General features: G+C 39.0%; 1 protein-coding gene across 2 annotated transcripts; it reads left to right on the top strand.

Annotated features, from left to right (window-relative positions):
• The first annotated feature begins 2729 nt into the window (after positions 1–2729).
• Positions 2730–18475, top strand: API5 (apoptosis inhibitor 5). Of its 2 annotated transcripts, none has more exons than XM_065064783.1 (14): positions 2730–2957; positions 6482–6643; positions 7581–7674; positions 8707–8772; positions 9136–9287; positions 10427–10633; positions 11150–11254; positions 11831–11920; positions 12469–12650; positions 12862–12955; positions 13464–13520; positions 14698–14774; positions 15126–15262; positions 15535–15778. In XM_065064783.1, exons 1-14 carry the CDS (start codon positions 2889–2891, stop codon positions 15645–15647), a joined length of 1605 nt encoding a protein of 534 aa, XP_064920855.1. In that variant the 5' UTR covers positions 2730–2888; the 3' UTR covers positions 15648–15778. The 2 variants fall into 2 exon arrangements, with proteins under 2 accessions (XP_064920855.1, XP_064920856.1); XM_065064784.1 differs by lacking the exon at positions 15535–15778 and adding an exon at positions 16338–18475 and having other exon boundaries at positions 2731–2957.
• The last annotated feature ends 644 nt before the right edge of the window (positions 18476–19119 follow it).

Genomic DNA, 19119 nt, shown 5'->3' with positions numbered 1-19119 from the left:
AAAAGAGGAAAATTTCATTGATTTCACAAGTAAAGTATTTTTGCTCTGGAGAACCTGCTGAAAACTGCAGAGATCTGCACTGGTTCCAGTGTACAAGGATTAGTGGGCAGAGTGCAGGAATGGAAGTCTAATGAGTCTGTAACTTACCACAGGGTGATGAGTAACTTGCGATAGGGTTATCTCCACATGCATTGATGTGAGGAGCTTGAGAAGAAAGAAGAGAGGAAAATCCTGACTGATGGCCAGACTAATCATATTTCACGAAACCAGGAGGCTTGCACTTCAGAGTCTGAAAAAGCTATGTGTCATTCTCAAATGTGCATTTCGAGTTTTTGAATTTCTGAAGGTACATTTCCAAAAATATCTCAACTTAAACCAAGAGATCCCTAACTTTGAAAACTCATTTCAGACCATGTCTCCTAAACTTCTAACACCAACAGCTCTTCATTCATGTTCTTTCTGTACTAATGTTAAAGGCTAAAGTGGATTAATTTTAAACAGGCTCATTATAAAAAATATTTCATACACTTTCATATATATTTCATGTATAAGTGAAAACTAGAGACTGGAAAATGGAAATTGTTGTAACAAGAGCAAAAATGAAGTGAAGAGTGATGTAAAGCAGCAAGGAAGTAGGTGAAGGAAAAGAAAAAAAAAAAGTCAATCTATGGAAGATCAAAGGATGGAAATAGAAGAACCTAGGAGAAAACATTTCCTTAATGTGACTCTGGATACCCCTTTTCATTTTGCATGTTCTCTCTTAGAAAGGTGATCAGCACAGCCAAATGTATCATTGCCAGAGAAAGTAAAAAAGTACGACTCCAAGGCAAATCACGTGTGTTATGATACAATGTATATAAATGTGATTAATACATATATACTTAGGTATAACAACATATATAATATTATAGTATTTGGGAATTGCTTCCCATCCCACCCCACCCATTAATCTCCCTGTAGTGCAGCCAAAGTCCAACAGTGGAGTTCCCCTCCCCTGCCCAGCACACTCCAGTATCTCAAGCGCCTGTCCTGCTCCACCACAGAGCACCAGCCTTTCCCAGAAGGCACACAACCCCTCTCACATCCTTTTTCCTTTGTGCCTATTTCTTCTCTTTTTTTCTCCACAGCTCTAATACATAGAGTAATGTCTAAATGCCACATATTTATCTGATTATCAATGTTTGCTACAGAATGTAATCACACTTTAATAGTGTGCTGTTGAGGAAACAAGCAAGAAAGGGAGATAATGGAGTCCTCCATCTATGTAAACATTTCAAGTGGGCTAAAAAGTAATTAAATGGGAGGTTCATCTTTCCTCCTTTCTGACAAGTTGTAGAAGCTTGCCATGACAGTGCTGATAAAGATGATTACAGAGCGTTTTAAAATCTGCATTCAGATGCAATGCTGCCTGGATGATGCCGGAGGGCAAGAGATTGACATCTCTTAATATCCGCCAGGCTACCAGAGGAAGCTTACCCTTCCTGGAAAATGAAAGGTTCAGGTAAGCTAGTCATGGACATAGCCCTTTTGATGCATTAAAAATATTTTTTGTCTTGTGTTACGTTTTATTAACCAATATATTCTTTTAAGAAGATTACTTTAGGTAAATGCAATGGTCACAAGCACACCAAGGGTCAGGCCATGGTTAGTGCTCTCCTGGATCTGAGAGCAGCCACAAACTCGCACCATCAGACCCTGTCAATTGTGCAGGAACCACATCATTCCATCTGCAGACAGGTAAAGGCACTGGGCCTCAGTTCAAACAGAGGGCGAAAGGTGACTGATGTGGTCACTGCAGCCACCTGCTGAAACACTGACAGCAGAGGAAAAATGAAAGGAAGGTAAACGATTGATGCCCCTGTATGACCCTGCTGTGTGCATTCTGCCTGTGCCGGCTCTGGAGAGAGACCGGGGCTTTGAATGCCTCCGAAATCACCCTTCATCCTACTGGAGAGGATATGGAGAAAAGGTCAAGTGTTTTGCTTAGCTTGGCCTCAGGCTGACGTGAGGGGAATCCTCTTTCATTTTAAGTGCCTGTGAAATCAGCAGGATGCTAAAGCATCTTGAGAATAGGGGAAGACACTGCTGCAGCCTTTTAACTTTTGCCACAATTTAGGTCATTTGAATCTACTGCATTAGTTGCAGATATTTCAGCTCCTATATGCTGGAATTAGAGGGTATTTTCCTCTTCAGGAAAATGCGAAAGTCACCAAATCACATGAAACCAGCTGCTTTCTTGCACCAGGAGCTCAATGCACCACAGGCACTTCTGTGTATCTTTCACATTTTTTGTATATGAGACACAAAATGGGATACAGAAACGAGTAACTGGGGGAAGAGAGCAATCAGGGAAAGGAGGAGTGCGAAAGAAAGCCCAGGAGAAGGAAAAAAAAAAAAAAAAAAGGCCTCAAAAGCGCATCCCTGAGCAACCGCGTCCCGCTGCCCCAGCAGCAGGAGGCGCCGCTGCCAAGCGCCAGGTGCACAAATCCCGGCTCATGGTGAAACCCTTGTAACAGCAGCACTTGTGAAAGTGCCTTGTGCTTTGTGCTACGATGACTAAAATCCAGACACGAGGAGCCACGCAGAAGCCGGAGCACTCCCGTTTACACTGAATACCTGTTTAATATCACTTCAGCTCCGCTGGCGTACAACACGTACAGCACATTGCGGGGAACTCCCCCCTGCCCCGCCCCTTTAACCCGGCCCTCAGTTCCACCGCCAGCCGCCTGGGGGCGCTGCGCAGGGGCCGGCAAACAGCTGCTCTGGGACTTCCGCCTCGTTGGTGCTGACGGCGGCGGCCTGAGCGGTAGCGGCGGCCTGAGCGGCGGCGGCGGCGTCAGTGGCGGCCTCGGTTCCAGCGGCGGTTTCTGGCCCTTCCCCGCCGCACCATGCCCACCGTGGAGGAGCTCTACCGGAACTACGGGATCCTGGCGGACGCCACTGAGACGGCGGGCCAGGTGCGGCGTGGCTGCGGCCTGCAAGGCCTCGCGAGGCCTCGGGCTTGAGTAGCGCAGTGGCGTCGCCGCCGGGGGGAGTTACGGCCTGGGCCGGCTGAGACGGGGCGAGCGGGAGGGGGTGCCGCCGGAAGGGCTGTTCGCCCTGCCGGACAAGCAGCTAGCCCCCGGGGCTGTTCTCGGTGTAGGTTTTTTCACGACCCGGGCAGGGGGAGGGAAGAGGCGGGTAGAGATGAATTCGCGGCTGCGGTTCTGCAAGGACGGAAGTAGCTCTGGCCGCTTTTGCAGCATCCCCGTCCTGTCGGCTGCTCTCTTTTAAAATGTGGTGTCGCAGCTATTAACTAGTTATTAGCTAGAGTCAGACTGTTTTTTGCATTGGGCGCCGGGAGTTTCATCTGGCGAATTCAGGCCTTAAAGATTACACCACTAGTCATCCAGATGTGATCCACTGCACTGCAGTTCTAGAGAGCTTCTGGCAGGCTGTCTTGCTAAAAAGCTTGTTGGGGGAAGGTGAAATCTGTTATGGTTCGATAATTGCCCGTAGCCCGCACCCCGCACCCCCTTTTTTTTTTTTTTTTCCTTAGGGTAAAAATGGAAATTCGATCCTCATGGCTAAAGGAGATTTTTACTTGTAGAATCCTGGCAAGATGTGCCATTTGTTTATACCGTTACTGATTATTCGAAAGGAGAGGATGACGTAGTATATTGCCAGTATAAAATATTATGGTTAATTAAAACCATAGTTTTTGAATTGTATTAGGCTCTCATTTTACTGAACAGCTACCTGAAAAAGCAACGGACTTTTTTTTTTTGGTCATTACACACATGAGTAGGAAAGTAGCTTTGCATATACCTAGCAGTGGATTTTAAACTAGGTACTACTATACAAGGTCATTTGGAAAGTTCTTTAAGAGAACAAATAATATGGTGTGTGTTGTTTTTGAATTTTTTTTTTTCTTTCTAATTCAAGTCTATTCACTTTGTTTGTGTAATTATGCTCTAGTGAAACAAAGCATCCCTGTAGACAGTTCAACAAAAACATAATCTCAGAGCCAAGCAAAAAATGCAGCTAAAGTCTTGGGAACTATATGGAGAGATACAGAATAAACCAGACTCTGTTACTGTGTTAGTTTCCAAATTAGTGGTCCATCATAATTTTTACTGTTGTTGGTAGCTTTTGCAAAACAGGAATGACCATCTTTGGTAGAACAGATTCCAGCATAGTTCAGAAATGAAGCCTGGGACAGGAATCAATAGCAGATGTCTAAGAACCTCCAAGGGTAACTACAGAATTATGATTCCTGATACGCTTTTCCAGCTTTGCTTCTCTATAGCTTGTGGGCTTCCAGAGCCAGAGATAGTGTCTTTGTAATTAGTATATCTCACTAGATTGTTCTTCAGTGTACTTTCGTGATACTTTTTTTAACTGATTATATTTCTGGCATACAAACGTTTCGTGACAAAATGTTCCGTTACTTCATTAACCTTTGTGAAGGAGTGATCTCTTCTGAACTTGACATTTCATAATCTTACTTGATGTCTCCAATTTCTGCATTCCGAGAAGCTATGAGTAATTGTTCCTTATTCATCAGTTTTATCCTACTTATTACTTTATTATCTCTTACCAACCTTATGAACATGATCTCTCACTTACAAAAAGTCACCCTGTCTCAAAAGAAGAAACTTTGAACATGAGGAGAACCGTAAGGGAACAACCAGAAGTATGACATGAAGAGGGGTAATTTAAAAGCCTGGAAGTATTGAACTTGTAAAAGAGTGTTTCAGTTGATAAAGAGGCTCAGATATTATGAGTCTACCTTGTGAGTGAATTTAAGGTGAGAACTTGAAAAAAGCTATTAGGAAGTAGGCTTAAAATGAAGAGGAAGACAAGATTTTCTTCATAACACATTGCAGAACTTGTCATAGGACATAACAGAGTATGTACTGGTTCAAGAATTAATCTAGATAAATCAATGAATAATTGGTCACTCAACAGTTATTAAAAATAACTGTCTGGACAATGCCTCTGGCTTAGGACGTTCTTGTGTTACAGACTGGGAGGAAATGTGCAAAACTGAAGGCTCACACTGCTGCCGCAGTTGCCTGCTTTTTTTTTTTGAGCTTTTGGTGATGCCAGGTACAGGGTAAAATAAACTCCTGCCTGAACTGTATTTTGTGTAAATGAGGAAGTAGTTAGTATGCAGTAATACAAATCCATGGAATACAAGCTACTCTCTTTCATTGCTGTATGAATGCTTTTTTAATATGTATTAAGTTTAAGTAATTTGTTCCACAAAAAAAGTTGTCCTTAATGTGCAGTCTGAAAACCTGTGACTATAATAATGTTTATTTCACTATTAGTTTTTGTTGGCTCACTCTTGCCTTTGCTGTTGAGTGGACTGTGTTGGCACAGCTGCAGACCAAACCGGATGGGGATATGAAGTGGCTGAAAAACAACCATTTTTTTCCCTTGGTTATTCTTCTTCCAGACCGGTGTCCCAATCCAGTTCAGAATCCGGGAGCACGGAGTTGTCAACAAGGTGTAGGGAGCGTTTAAGGAGCATTGGTAGTTAATGTTAAAATACAGCTTATGTTAGAGGAAATTAGTGCAGTGTACTGTTTTGTGAATTAGTATCTCTGTTTGTTATGGGTGAACTTCTGTGTAGAGTTGGGCTCTGGGAAATTTAATGTAAATAAAGCAAAGTGTCCTTTGCTGTTCAAAGTAGGATAAGTTGTCTAAAACACTCTTTTCACAACCATGAGGAAAATTAATCATATATGGTTCTGATTTCTGCTAGCATACTAACAATGCTGACTTTTACTTTGCACACACGTAGCTAACCACAACAAAGACTTCATTTTATTCTAAAGTTTGACTTCTGCGGGCACACAGAAACACCTGTGTGATTCTAGTTGGAGCAGCTAGAGAATATTCAGCAACTCTGTTGCTGAAGTGTTTATTTCTATATTTCACCTGGAGATTTCTTTTTTTAGACCTAGTTTCTGTGAACAGATCTTTGAAGAACTATGCTTTATCTCAGATTAAGTTAACTGCTTGAGTAGGTGCCAAAGATGCTTTAGCACAATATACATTAAAAATCATTTATGATCCATTCCAGTGGCACAGTTGTTGGGACAGGTAACCTCTACTTGAGAGACAATAAACAAGCAGACAGAAGGCCTTGAAAAACTGCCCAAGTTCAGTAAAGGAGATCATGTCATTCCTTGAGTCTGCACTAATCTAATCTCAAGTGGTATGCAAGAGCTGTTAGCCTTCAGGCTGCCAGTTTGAACAATGAGCACTTGAACAGACAGAGGAAACTGAATAACAGTAAAAACCAGTCAATAGAGGCAAATTTTACTGAAGTGGGATGGTTATATTGGTCTACGAGCTAAATTTATTTCTTTGTATGAAGCTCATGTATAGTTAAGTAGCTGAAGTGAGTGGGACAGAAAAAAAATCCTTTCCTTGTCTTGAGAATACTCCAAGATTTTTCTGTTTATGTATGCTGGTTTTCCTCTTTCAGCATAAGGATGCATACCAGGCGATCTTGGATGGCGTGAAAGGAGGTGCCAAGGAGAAGAGACTTGCAGCCCAGTTTATTCCTAAATTCTTCAAGCATTTTCCTGAGCTAGCTGACTCAGCTATCAATGCCCAGTTGGACCTCTGTGAGGATGAAGATGTTTCAGTAAGAATAAGAATGTTGTAGCAAGTTGATATGTTTGGGTTTTTTAATTCTGTTTCTAATAGACTGTGTCTTTCGGGTGGGGAGGGTTGGTCTTTGGAAAACTTAAGAATACTTAGATGTATTCCTGCGATAGAACTGTTGTGACAGTATGGGAAGATATATCAGTTCACATTTGTCTTCTTTACTACCATCATTTATCAAAGGAATAGCTCTGTGTAAAGAAACTTACATATGGTTTATTTTAATATCTGTTACATTTTTTTGCCTTTCAAAAAATACAGTGTGGTATTTGATTCTAATGAAGCCTTTTGGGAGGCAAGAAAATTTTGTTTGCACCTGAGAACCATGAGAATGTGATTCACAATGTAGTATTCTTTCAGAAGTCTTGAGATGCTTTGTGCTGCTTCTGTGGTATTGATAGAAGCTGTACCTTTGAAGCATCTTTGATTATCAGATCTTAAATGATTTGGGCAGATCATTCAAGGATTTTTGTGAGTGCTGGGACCAAAACCTAGAGTTTATCTCTGCAATATGTCCAACTATAAAATTATCCTTCCTGTTAGCAAATAAGACTCCATAATACAGATTCCAGCCCTTTATTTTGTTGATCAAAATAGTGATTTTGTGAACAGAGGTGCTGTTCAAATTTGTTTTTTCTTCAGAGCTGCTTAAATCAAAGAAAAATATATTATTTTCTTCATAGATATTTCATAATAGTTTTATAGTAAAAATGATGTTTGGACTGCCATTGAAGTCTGAGACTTGAATATCGCTTTCTGAATACAGTACTCATGTTAAAAGGATATGTGGTCACTTACTCGATTTTGGCTGATATTTCTGCCAGACTTTCATAGTTTAATTGCCTGATTATTTTTTTTTTTTTAATTTCTTTAATTTTTGAAATTTTTTGTTTCCAAAATACTGACAATTTTGACAGATCCGGCGACAAGCAATCAAGGAATTGCCTCAGTTTGCCACTGGAGATAATCTTCCTCGGGTAGCAGACATCCTGACTCAGCTTCTACAGTCAGGTAGGAGACGTTGGTAGTTTCCTGGCTGCTTTCCCGTGGCATGCTTAAAAATGTATTATAGTTTTGTTCTGTAAAATGTTTTCTGCTGATCCATAATTGGTTACAAAGCAGTCTGTCCTGGTGCCATTCGTGTCCTGTTTCTGCTCTTCCCCCCATTCCCTTTATATTTGCTGTAAAGTTATGTTGCTACTTCTCATGAAAGGTTGCTAATTACCCTAATCTAAACTGAAAATCTGTCTTTTTAATATAACATTTCTTTCAAGTTCTCTGAAAACACCTGTAGAAAAAAGGGCGGGGAGGTGGAACAAAAAAACCCCACCCTCCAGTTATGGACTGCAGCAAATTACCCTCTGAAAGAGTTATTGGATTTCTAATACAAGTACTTAGGAACTCAAAAAATCCTGAAGGCATTTTCTTCCATACAATGCATTTTTGATACAAAATATTTGATTAATAATTTAATATACAGTATGTATTTTTTTAATTTCAGTAAGTTATGTAGTGCTAAATATTAGATATTCAAATTTGTATTAAAAATGCATGATTAAGTCTCTAGGCTTCTCATAAGATACTTTTTTTTTGAGACTTACACGTTTCTCCATTTCGTTCAAGAGGAAAATTGTTTCTGCTTGCTAGAAATACCATAGATTACTGGAGAGTTTAAGAAGAAATAACTGTTTATTTTACCTTAATTTAGTAAACATCAGCTTGTTTATTCAACTGTTCCTTAAAATTACTAAATATATTGATTAATACATTCCCTTCAATTTTTTGGTCCTATTGAGTTTATAATGTTATACTTTGGCAGGGAGGCTGAAGTGGCAAATAGCTTTTTTTTTTACTTCCAGCTTTCATAATTGTGGCTTTCTACTTCCTCAGTCTAGTAGTCGTCAAAAATACAAGTTATGTTGTTTATAATTAAATGCTGAGGATAGTATACTTTTTGTGTGGTGTGAGAAATCCTTCTTTGTTTTTCTGCTTTTATGTTTGCATTTCAAGGATATGCATATCAGGGTTTTTTTCTCTCTTCAGATGATTCTGCAGAATTCAATTTGGTGAACAATGCTTTGCTCAGTATATTTAAGATGGATGCTAAAGGTAAAGGACATATTTTTCTATAAATGTCTTTTATTGTTTCCCAGTTTCTAGTAAGATGAGAACAGGACTCAATTTTGTATCTTCCTGTTACAATGCAAAAGTTAGAGGCACACTCTTTGTTTGGTTTTACAAACAATACTGAACTTTTCAATAATTGTGTATCTGAATTATACAGACCAATAAAAGAAAGTGGATTCTTATGTCAAGCTATGTGAAAAATGTGGTTTTTCTTAAAAGTTAGCATAGCAGTTATTTTAAAATGTGTCATGGATTCTTACATGAGGAAACTTCTTTCTTCTGCATAGACAGTTCAGCTCTTAACTTCTAAAATAATCTGCTTTATCTGATTTATTGTCCGTTCAGGGACTTTGGGAGGGTTATTCAGTCAAATTCTTCAGGGAGAGGATATTGTGAGAGAGAGAGCCATCAAGTTCCTGTCTACAAAACTGAAAACCCTGCCTGAAGAAGTGATGACAAAGGAGGTAGAAGAGTTCATATTGACTGAATCAAAGAAGGTGAGTGTCTTATTTCAGTACAAACTTACGTATAATTAAACCATCCCTTATCACTGGCTTTGCTTTGGAGGTCTGTTTGTTTAAACCACATGTGGAGTTAAAACATTGTACAAATGTGGTCTTGTAGTTATCCTGTTCTGTTATAATCCAAACTTTGCAGCACTTTTTTTGTGCTAAAATAATGCTAGGTTCTTCTCGTCTTGTTAGAGTGCATTTTACTAGAATCATAGAATTATTCACATTGGAAAGGGACTTTGGGAGATTGATCACCTTAGTGAATCATGGTCAGCTGAATTCAGATCAGGTTTATGATTTTTCTCCTTAAGGCTGAAAAAATCCCAGTTATTTTAGGTTCTCCTCACAGGTCATGTGCTGTAAACACTGATCACCTTGTTGACTGGGCTTTCTAAAGCTTCTCACAACTTCCTCATACAGGAGGGCCTGACACTAGGTGCAGTATTCCAGGTTTGATCTAGTGAGGGCATAGCAAAGGAGAAACCTCGATACCTTTTCTTCCCTCAGTCTACTGGCTATACTCGTCATAGCCTGGGACACTACATCACCCAGGGAATGCTGCAGTTACTTAGGTTTAGCCTGCTGTTCCCCAAAACCCTCAGGGTCTTTGCCGCAGAGCAGTTCCCCAGACGGTCAGTCCCCAACATGTGCTGATGCAGGGAAGTTAAGTTAGTTCATCCCAGGTGCAGGACTTTCTATTTGTCTTTGTTGAATTTTATGGGATTCCTGTGCATTCCCCAAGCTGAGAAAGGTATAAAAAGTATTAATCAATAATGAATAGCTTTTCATTTAATATTTATTCTGCCTCTCAATAATGAGTAAATATTGATTTAAGATTTATTCTACCTGAAGCATACCATTTTGTTAAATAAGAAATTTCTTCGTAAGGTTAGAGTTCAATAAAAATAAAGTTTCCTACGCACAACTTGATGGCAGCTACTTTAAATTGGAGGTGCACACAATGCATGTTTTCATGTGTTCATTTAAACTGGTGTTTTTAAACAACTAGTGGCTAAATTTAAATGCTAAATATTTGCATATTTTACCTTTTCAAATCAGGTAGGTTTGACTTGGAGGTTTGCTAACTACCACCATAGAAATATGTTTTCTGGTGTTCTATTAAGGTGCTGGAAGATGTGACAGGCGAGGAATTTGTTCTGTTCATGAAAATATTGTCAGGATTAAAAAGCTTACAGACAGTAAGTGGGAGGCAACAACTGGTGGAACTGGTAGCCGAACAAGCTGACCTGGAACAAACGTTCAATCCATCTGATCCAGACTGTGTGGACAGACTTCTACAGTGTACTCGACAGGCAGTGCCGCTTTTCTCGGTATGTATTTATTTGCTTTGCATGAGGAATATTGTGACAAGTTAATGGCTGTAGCTTCTCTTTGGTGTTCTTAGTGGTTGAGTTAGAATGACAGCATATAAGTACTTCTCCACCTTCAGCTTCTAATGTATTAAAATGTTGGAAAACATCCTTAAAGCCTCTGAATACAAAGAGCTTTTTTGTTATTCTCTGCTTTTCAACATATTCTTTCAAATTGAAGATGTCACAGTGAATTATGACAAGATTCTCACAGTAGGTTCATACATGTATGAGTTTGATTATTTCAAGTCTAATGCCAGGCAACTGCAGTGCTTGCTTTTCAGCCTCTGTTGCAGACAACCTCTGAGTTTAAGTTACCTGAAAGGTTCTCTGTATTTTAGGAATTAGAGGGAAGTTCAATAAAGCTTTAAGGTCTAGCTTTATGGTAGGCATTTATAAGGGTGTCAGAGTGATAGGGGGATAACACTTATCTTCTTCAGACTTGTAGCCTGAATGATTTGTGGTGATTTTTTGCAGAAAAATGTTCATTCCACAAAATTTGTTACGTACTTCTGTGAACATGTGCTGCCAAACCTCAGTTCTTTGACTACCCCCGTGGAGGGTCTTGATATCCAGTTAGAGGTAAGCCCAAGCTAAAATGTCTTTCAAGTCATAAAACATCAGCATCTTAGATGAAGACAGCTATTTTTAAAATCACAAACTTTTAAGTGGTTTTCTTGTTCTTGGCTTGTAGGAAAACTAGCTACACTAGGAAAAAACAAGTTTGCTGTGTTGACGCATGACTGAGCATTGCTTTTTAAAGTATGTGTCATTTGTCCTGAGCTTTCAGGGCAAGGCTAGAATAAGTAGATCAGTGTAATCATTTTTATATTACTTTGAATTTTTTTTAAGCACATAGCATTTACTGAAATGATTGCTGCATGGTTTGTGCTGATTTAGCCTCCTAAGGGAGTGGCTTAATGTCTATAATTTTATTTATGTTAAGCAGTGCTGCAGCTTCAGTTAGATCTCTATGAATCTCACTTTGAAGGTGAGCTGTGCTGCAGACATCCTCCATATATTCTTTGCTGATGTTTGGGAGGGGTTTTATTGTAATAGCTGATCTCTAGTGTCCCAGCCATAGTGATATGCTTCTAGGTTGAAAGTTAAGCCTTTGTACTTTTCAGGTAACACACAAAAACTTGGCTATTGTTGTAGGTTTTGAAGCTTCTTGCTGAAATGAGTTCATTTTGTGGCGATATGGAAAAACTTGAATCAAATTTGAAGAAGCTGTTTGATAAATTACTGGTAAGACTAATTCAGTTTTTACTCATGTAAAATTCTTAGTTTGTTTCGACGATTTAAAAAAAAAATTATTTCTCCTTTTTGTTAAGTGGCTTTTTCAAAGATAGGTTTGTCCATGATATAAGGTCAAACATAATTTTGCAATTCAAAGGCTTTATAGATTTGTTAACCTGCACAATGCTTTTAATCCAGTAAAATTATGTGCTTTTGTTCTTTTTAAATTTTATAGTCATGAGAGGCTTATGTTGATGTCAGGAAAGGCTGTATCTGCACTGATAATTTTAGCCAAATTTAGCACTGTTTCAGAAGCATTGGTGCTTGCTGTGGTAGCAGTGCTACTGTATTATTTCCTTAGAGGTGATACGTCACGTAAGTCTAGGCAAACCACCTGTACCAGGACTTCGTGCAGCAGTTCATCATGTTAGTATGGGAATGGGGGGATATTTCTTAAATGGTTGGCATAAATAAACCCTCCAGTTCAAACACTGCAAAAGAATGGTCATTCTCTGTAAATGTGTCTCACACGTTGGTTTTACCTTTCTGTTCATTAGGAATATATGCCACTTCCTCCAGAGGAAGCAGAGAATGGAGAAAATGCTGGCAATGAAGAGCCCAAGTTGCAGTTCAGTTATGTGGAGTGTTTATTGTATAGCTTCCATCAGCTGGGCCGTAAACTTCCAGACTTCCTCACAGCCAAGCTGAATGCAGAGAAATTGAAAGACTTTAAAATCAGGTAATCATTTAGAGGCAGGTGTTACAGTTGTCTTAGAAAATGTGAATTATTATTATCTGGATGCTAAAGAAGCACAGTTCAGATTGGCAGAAGACTTACTTTGAGCATTTTACCTAGAGGGGAAAATTGAGATTACTACTTGCCTTTGCTTATGCTTTTATTTTATGGGACTATGTGAAATTTATTAACGGATTGCTTTTAAATTTTTCAGGTTACAGTATTTTGCTCGAGGGTTGCAGGTGTATATTCGACAGCTTCGTCTAGCACTTCAAGGAAAAACAGGAGATGCCTTGAAAACAGAGGAGGTGAGTATTGTTCAGGAATTCTAATTTTTCTAATTGAGCCTACCGAAATAGCCATTGGCCCATGTTAGTGGGCTGCAGTCTGTTGTAAGTGTGCAGATAGCTTAAGGGACTAGTACTGCTAACATCTGTTGCAACTGCATCTTACCTGATGCTGCATTTTGCAAGCTAAGATGATCTTTTAGTTCTACTGTTAGCTACTCTCTGCATCTATGTGTATTTAGCTTAAGTGTGCTCTGCGTTTTTGAAAGGGAAAATGTTCATATATTGGGGCAAAATTTTAGTGGGAAGTACACTGGAACGTTAAAAGCAGCTAGATAGTGCAAAACAGCAAAAAGCCTAAAAATAGTTATAACAAAAACTCAGAAGTGTACACACCTTTCACTGTTATTACGGCTATAGCAATTCACTAGGAAGAGCAGTGATTTTAATGTTCACGACTTCATAAAATGCAGTTGGCATAATTTAAAGCTAGTAGAATAGGTGTTCAGTGGTGTTTCTTTTTTTACAGAACAAGATTAAAGTGGTTGCCTTGAAAATAACCAATAACATTAATGTTTTAATCAAGGTAAGTCCTGACATGAAGGAGTAAATTCATACAGTAGAGTAACCTATACAGAAAAAAGAAATCGATCTGAACTAAGTTATATTGTGTTATAAGTGTTAGCCAGCTCAGGGTTGCTGTCCACATTACTGTTTCTGAAGAGACATGGATCTGCCATTTATGCCTTTGCTGCTGCTGCTGTTGGGGTAGGGTGTTAAGGCCCTTTTTTGCAGCCCCTAGTTGCCTGCAGGAGCAGAAGAACTTGCTTTAGAGGTCTCTGGATTATGTCCAAGCCTCTGTCCTTATCATTTCCCTTTCTTATGGTAGCAGGGAAGAGTAAGGAATAGTTGGAAGAGGTGCAAGAAATTGAAAGGAGGGAGGAGGCAAAGCAAGCTGCTATACATAATCTTTTTCTCCAAAGAGTCTAGAAGAGATGGGCTGCAGAAAGACACTGCCATCCAAAGTGCTTGAAACCATTCTGATTCCTTCTAACCACGTTTTCCTCTCTTCCCTCACTTCCAGTCTCTCTCCTTCAATCGCTAAGAAACTTTTTTCAAATGAGAACCTTTGGCTACAGTATTGAGAAGCCTTTTACCATCATAGCAGGGATGTCAGATGTCTCCCTGCAGGAGCCATTGTAATCCATTGTAAGATGCTTGATTTACATAGGGAGAGAAAGAAAGAAAGAAAGCAAGCAAGCATATCATGTCAGTATAAGACACTATTTTGTTAATACAAATCTCATTTAGAATCATAGAATAGAATTGTAGAACAGTTTGGGTTGGAAAGGACCTTCAAAGGTCACCTAGTCCAACCCCTCTGCAATGAGCATGGACATCTTCAACTAGATTAGATTGCTCAGAGTCTCATCCAGCCTGGACTTGAATGTCTGCAGGGATGGGGCATCTACCACTTCTCTTGGCAACCTGTGCCAGTTTTTCACCACCCTCATTGTAAAAAGTTTCTTTCTTATTCAAATTCCTATTCTTATTCAAATTTCCTTGTAAAGTGTATGAGCTGAGGCAGCCAGATAAGGTGGTTAGCGACTGACACCTTATCCCTCTGCCATGTGACTTCAAAAACAGTTTAAAATTGTTGGAAAGTAACTGTTATTCTGGAGTCTGAGTAGGTAGCTAAAATTCTGAAGTGCAATCGACATGAATTTAACTGTCTAGTAAACTGTCTGATTTTGTCTCCATAGGATCTCTTCCACATTCCTCCGTCTTATAAAAGTACAGTTACACTGTCCTGGAAACCTGTACAGAAGGCAGATGCAAGGTAAGAGTTTTTCATTTAAAAGAAAACTATGTTAGTTTCTGCCGATTACAAAATAAAGATCCCAAGCTCTGTATGTATTATATACAAGGCACGTGAGCTAAAAGTTTCATAATAAAAAATAATGCCCATCATGGAATAAATTAAGGCTGTGGAGTGATCATCTTAGTCTTGCTTTAGGGATACAGTAGACCACATCAACTGGAGACTAGTTTATTTCCTCTTTTGAAGTGTTTTTCAGGGCATCTTCATTAGTTGCTACTGGCTTCCAGTGGTTGATCTTGGAGGCTGAACTGCTGTTCTGTACTTGTCACTACAGGGGTGTGATAATCTCATTTTGTTTTCTTCTGTCAGTCAAAAAAGAGCAAGTGAAGATACAACCTCAAGTTCACCCCCAAAGAAAGCTTCGGCAGGACCAAAAAGGGATGCCAGGCAAATATATAATCCTCCCAGTGGAAAATACAGCAGTAACCTGGGCAGTTTTTCTTATGGTAAGTTAGGCAGCTTGGAAAAACTTTGTCTATTTACGGTTGTGCTTTAGGGCGGGGAGAACAAACAAATTAAGCAAATTTACTGTCACATTCTATGAAGATCCAATTGTACTGTCACCAATTTTTTTTGTTATGGTCTCTTTCTAGCTGTTGATCTGTCACAGTGTTTTAGTGTTACTAGCCTATAACTATATGTCATTTGCAAGGTAGTTTTAGTAGTGTTTTAACACATATGGTAATTGTATTATTGTGTTCTCTGTTATGGAATACAGACTCACACCCCAAATTTACCATTGGACAAGCCAGTTTTTGCAAGTGGCAGAGCTGGGCCACCATCTGTCACACAACTGGACCTGTGCTGAATTGCTGTTACAGCCACTGCTGATGTTGCAGATCTGATCCAGAACAACTGGGAATTGCCAGGTTCACTGTGCATACACAGTTGTGTCTCCATGCTCCCAGTCACAGTGATTCTGTCCCTCTGCAAATCACATTTTTGGGCAGAACATGAGAGCAGTTGCAGACTGGATTAATAGGCCCAATAATGGCAGCAACCTAAGATCCAACTGGGATCCATCTAAGATTTTTCATTTGGTATAGTTAAGATACCAGCCCAGCAAAAAAGAAATATAAGTTGCAGGTGATAATGTTAAGGATAGAAAAGGACAGGCAGACTGACAAAGTTGTGGTTTTCCATCAATTTGTAAAATCACTAGGAGCAGTCAAACAAACACCTCAAGATTGACACAGTGTTACTGGACAGAAGGATGAGCTAGGTAGCCTGATAAAGTTCTTTACAAACCAATTTTCAATTCTGTGATAATGGATTGGCCCAAATATAGTTCTAAAATAATGGGATAGTTATGTATCATATTATTAAGCCTAGAGAGGCTAGTTCTCCTGACCTTCTTTTACAATCTGTTGTCATCAAAGCGTAACTTGGAGTTCTTATGGTATGTAAGCAGAATTAACCTCAGAGACTTGAGTCAGCCTTCAGTCTCTCTAGTTACTCCTGTTTAATTTTAATCTGTGTACAGTGTAAAGCCCTTATGAAAAGTTTTGACTTTTATTTCAGAGCAAAGAGGTGGTTTCCGGGGTGGACGAGGAAGAGGCTGGGGAGGACGTGGCAATCGTAGCCGAGGAAGAATCTACTGAGTAGACCACCATTTTCATGGCCCTGAAGGGCTAAAGTGAAAGCAAGCTCAGCAAGTTTGGAGTATTGTTTCCTTCAAGGACTGCCTTCCGCTAAGACTGACTTAAATGTTCTTTATACCTTTGTATGTATGATCTACTTTTCTAACGGACTACAACTTGCCCATAGTGAAACTACAGCTGTATTTTTGGATGCTTACAGTCAGCAGGTTTGGGTTCTTATTTTTGAAGTGTCTTCAGGATTTATTCAAGATTGGAAAAGAGCATAAATGTTTTACCAAAAGCTACACTTGACAGTTTGTATATTAACCTAAAAATCAGCTACTGCATAACTGAAACTATATAGTTGAGTTTATGTATTAAGTATTGGACAGGAAAGGCATGATGACAGAGATACATGTCAGATAAGCTTAGCAGCTGAAGTAATCCTTTCCTCATCTGTAACCATATTTTGCAATATGTGGAGAAGAGTACCATTGTTAAATTAGCTTTGATTTACTATTTTAATGGAATTGAATGAGACACGTGGTGGTTTTTTTAAGTTTGCAACATGAGAATTTATTTTGCTTGTAGCATGAAGCAGTCCTTTTACTTAGATGTGGAGAATGTGATGTTTTTTTGGTTTGCACATCTTACTCTTCTCTGTGCATTGTAATGCAAAAGTGCTGTTTTGCAAATGAATTTTTAATGTTTAATATTAATATGTGCATATAGTTATGCCGTGAAATTTCAGTAAATGAACAGGAAAAACAAACCAATAAATGACTAGAATTATTCCAGGAGTGGGTAAAGACTGATTCAGTGATTAAGCTTCATAGGCTTGAGCTGGACCATAGTAGCACCTGGCTCTTTTCTATGTTTTGCAGATTTCTGGATTAGTTAGCACTTGAAGGTTGGTTATTTTCTGGTTTGTGGTTTTTGGGGGGCTTGAGGGTGGGTGGTCAGTTTTGGGTTTTTTTACCAATACAGTTGCATTTAAAAATATATAAATAAGATTGTATTTTGGGTAACATTGAGAAATTCCAGCTACATAGTTCAATTCAGGTGGAAAATTAATAATTCCATGCTATTTTTTTTCTGTAGCAACTTGGGATTCATATTTACTGGTGTACACCCAGAAAAGACAGTGTAAGAGCACAATACGTTTTTTTTTTTTTTTAATTTTTATTCTCACCACTCAAAATTTTTACTTCTCAGGTCATTCAACATTGTAAAGGAAGGAGCAGGTAGTAGAAGGAAGTTGGGAAAGAGGAAAAGTTCAAGGGCATGTTGATGTAAGATAGCTTAGCCTTTAGCAGAATGAAGACTATTTCTTATCTTCCTTTTTTTTGTCCAGCCATTTGATACCCACAGACATATGCCTGAAAGTGTTGTTTCCCTAGCTAGTTCCATTTGTATTTACTTGTGAATCTGACTCAGGTGTCTTCATTAACACTCTTTGACATTTATCACTACAATCAGAAGGCTGGAATACTGATTTGTCGATGCTAAATTAGAAGTCTGGTTTTGCTTAACTCTGGAGCAGTAGGCAGCAAACTTTGGGCATTCCAGGACATGTGAGCTGACTTTGCATTTCTGATTACATGCCAGCTGCTAAACTCAGATTTGTCACTAAAACCAACAACCTTGGCAAAGAGCCTCCAAGGACAAATTTGTGAGATCAAAATGTCACTGTGGAAGTAGGCACTAGATGGGTAATAAGCTTCCACCGGGGGGAAAAAAAATAGATATTTTGCACTTCTGGCTATAATTTGTGTTTTGGGAGGATTTAAAAATGTGATCTCAAAGCCTAAATAGAGTTTCTATTTAGACTAATAACTAGGTACTAGCAGCTCCTTTTCTCACTGAATTTTGAGTGAGCTTTCTTTACAGGAGTCCTGATTTTCAGAGGTGATGCGCAAAGTTCTCGTGGCCTCAGAAGTAGTTAGATTTCACCCCCCTTCCACCCCAGTTTCATATTTAATTTTAATGCAGTGAGTTCTTGTGGAGACAGCTGTTCACCATCTTGTTGAATTGTAAATGTTCCCTTACACTTTTGGAATAAATTCATTTTGTAATTTTGTTTGGCTCATTGTTTCACAGTTACTCTGCAACATTTTGTGTTGACTTAGTAAAAAGGTGCTGCGGTATTTTTTTGGTTTAGTGACTTACTCCTTAGATTGCTATAGATGTATTGAGCTGTTTGCCAATAAGGAGTAGATTTTAGTAAGACTGCACTAGCTGTTTTGACTTGTAATTCAATTTTTAAATGCAAAATTTTGGCTAGGAATTTAAATTTTCAGCAAAAGCTGTATGTCATACATCTTTGGGAATTATCATACAAAGAGGAATCATTCATTGTCTTCTTCCACCTCCTAAATGTTGAAAGCACAATAAAATTTTAGTATCTTACATCAGAGTGGCTTGGACTAGCATCCTGGTTTTTATGGTGTAATCTGTAATATGGCTGATGTGAAAGCTCTGGCAGCAGTGGGAATATGTTCTCTCTCCTGCGAGAAACTGAATCCCTGGCATTAGTTTAACCACTGTGACAACATTTTAAAACATTTTGTCTTGTTACTTACTACTTCCTGGGTTTGAGTTACCAGAAAATTTTCGTATTTAACAGGCTCTGTGAAGGCTGGTGTCCCACCAGACCTGTCTGCAGCTTGCTCACAAGTGTAGGTCAAAAAGACCCAAGTTTGGCTTCGGCAGCTTTTGGATCT

Source organism: Columba livia, chromosome 5, assembly GCF_036013475.1.
Source record: "Columba livia isolate bColLiv1 breed racing homer chromosome 5, bColLiv1.pat.W.v2, whole genome shotgun sequence".
NCBI classification, from domain to species: Eukaryota; Metazoa; Chordata; class Aves; order Columbiformes; family Columbidae; genus Columba; species Columba livia.
The sequence above is the reverse complement of the archived record's forward strand: the minus strand, read 5'-3'. Positions and strand labels throughout refer to the sequence as shown.

What these genes read in the sequence shown, in the direction of transcription:
- API5 (XM_065064783.1), top strand. Translation starts at nt 2,889, where the DNA reads ATGCCCACCGTGGAGGAGCTCTACCGGAACTACGGGATCCTGGCGGAC. An exon ending in GTCTTGATATCCAGTTAGAG is followed by an intron (nt 11,255 to 11,830) that starts GTAAGCCCAAGC and finishes CTATTGTTGTAG; the next exon opens with GTTTTGAAGCTTCTTGCTGA. An exon ending in ACATTAATGTTTTAATCAAG is followed by an intron (nt 13,521 to 14,697) that starts GTAAGTCCTGAC and finishes TTGTCTCCATAG; the next exon opens with GATCTCTTCCACATTCCTCC.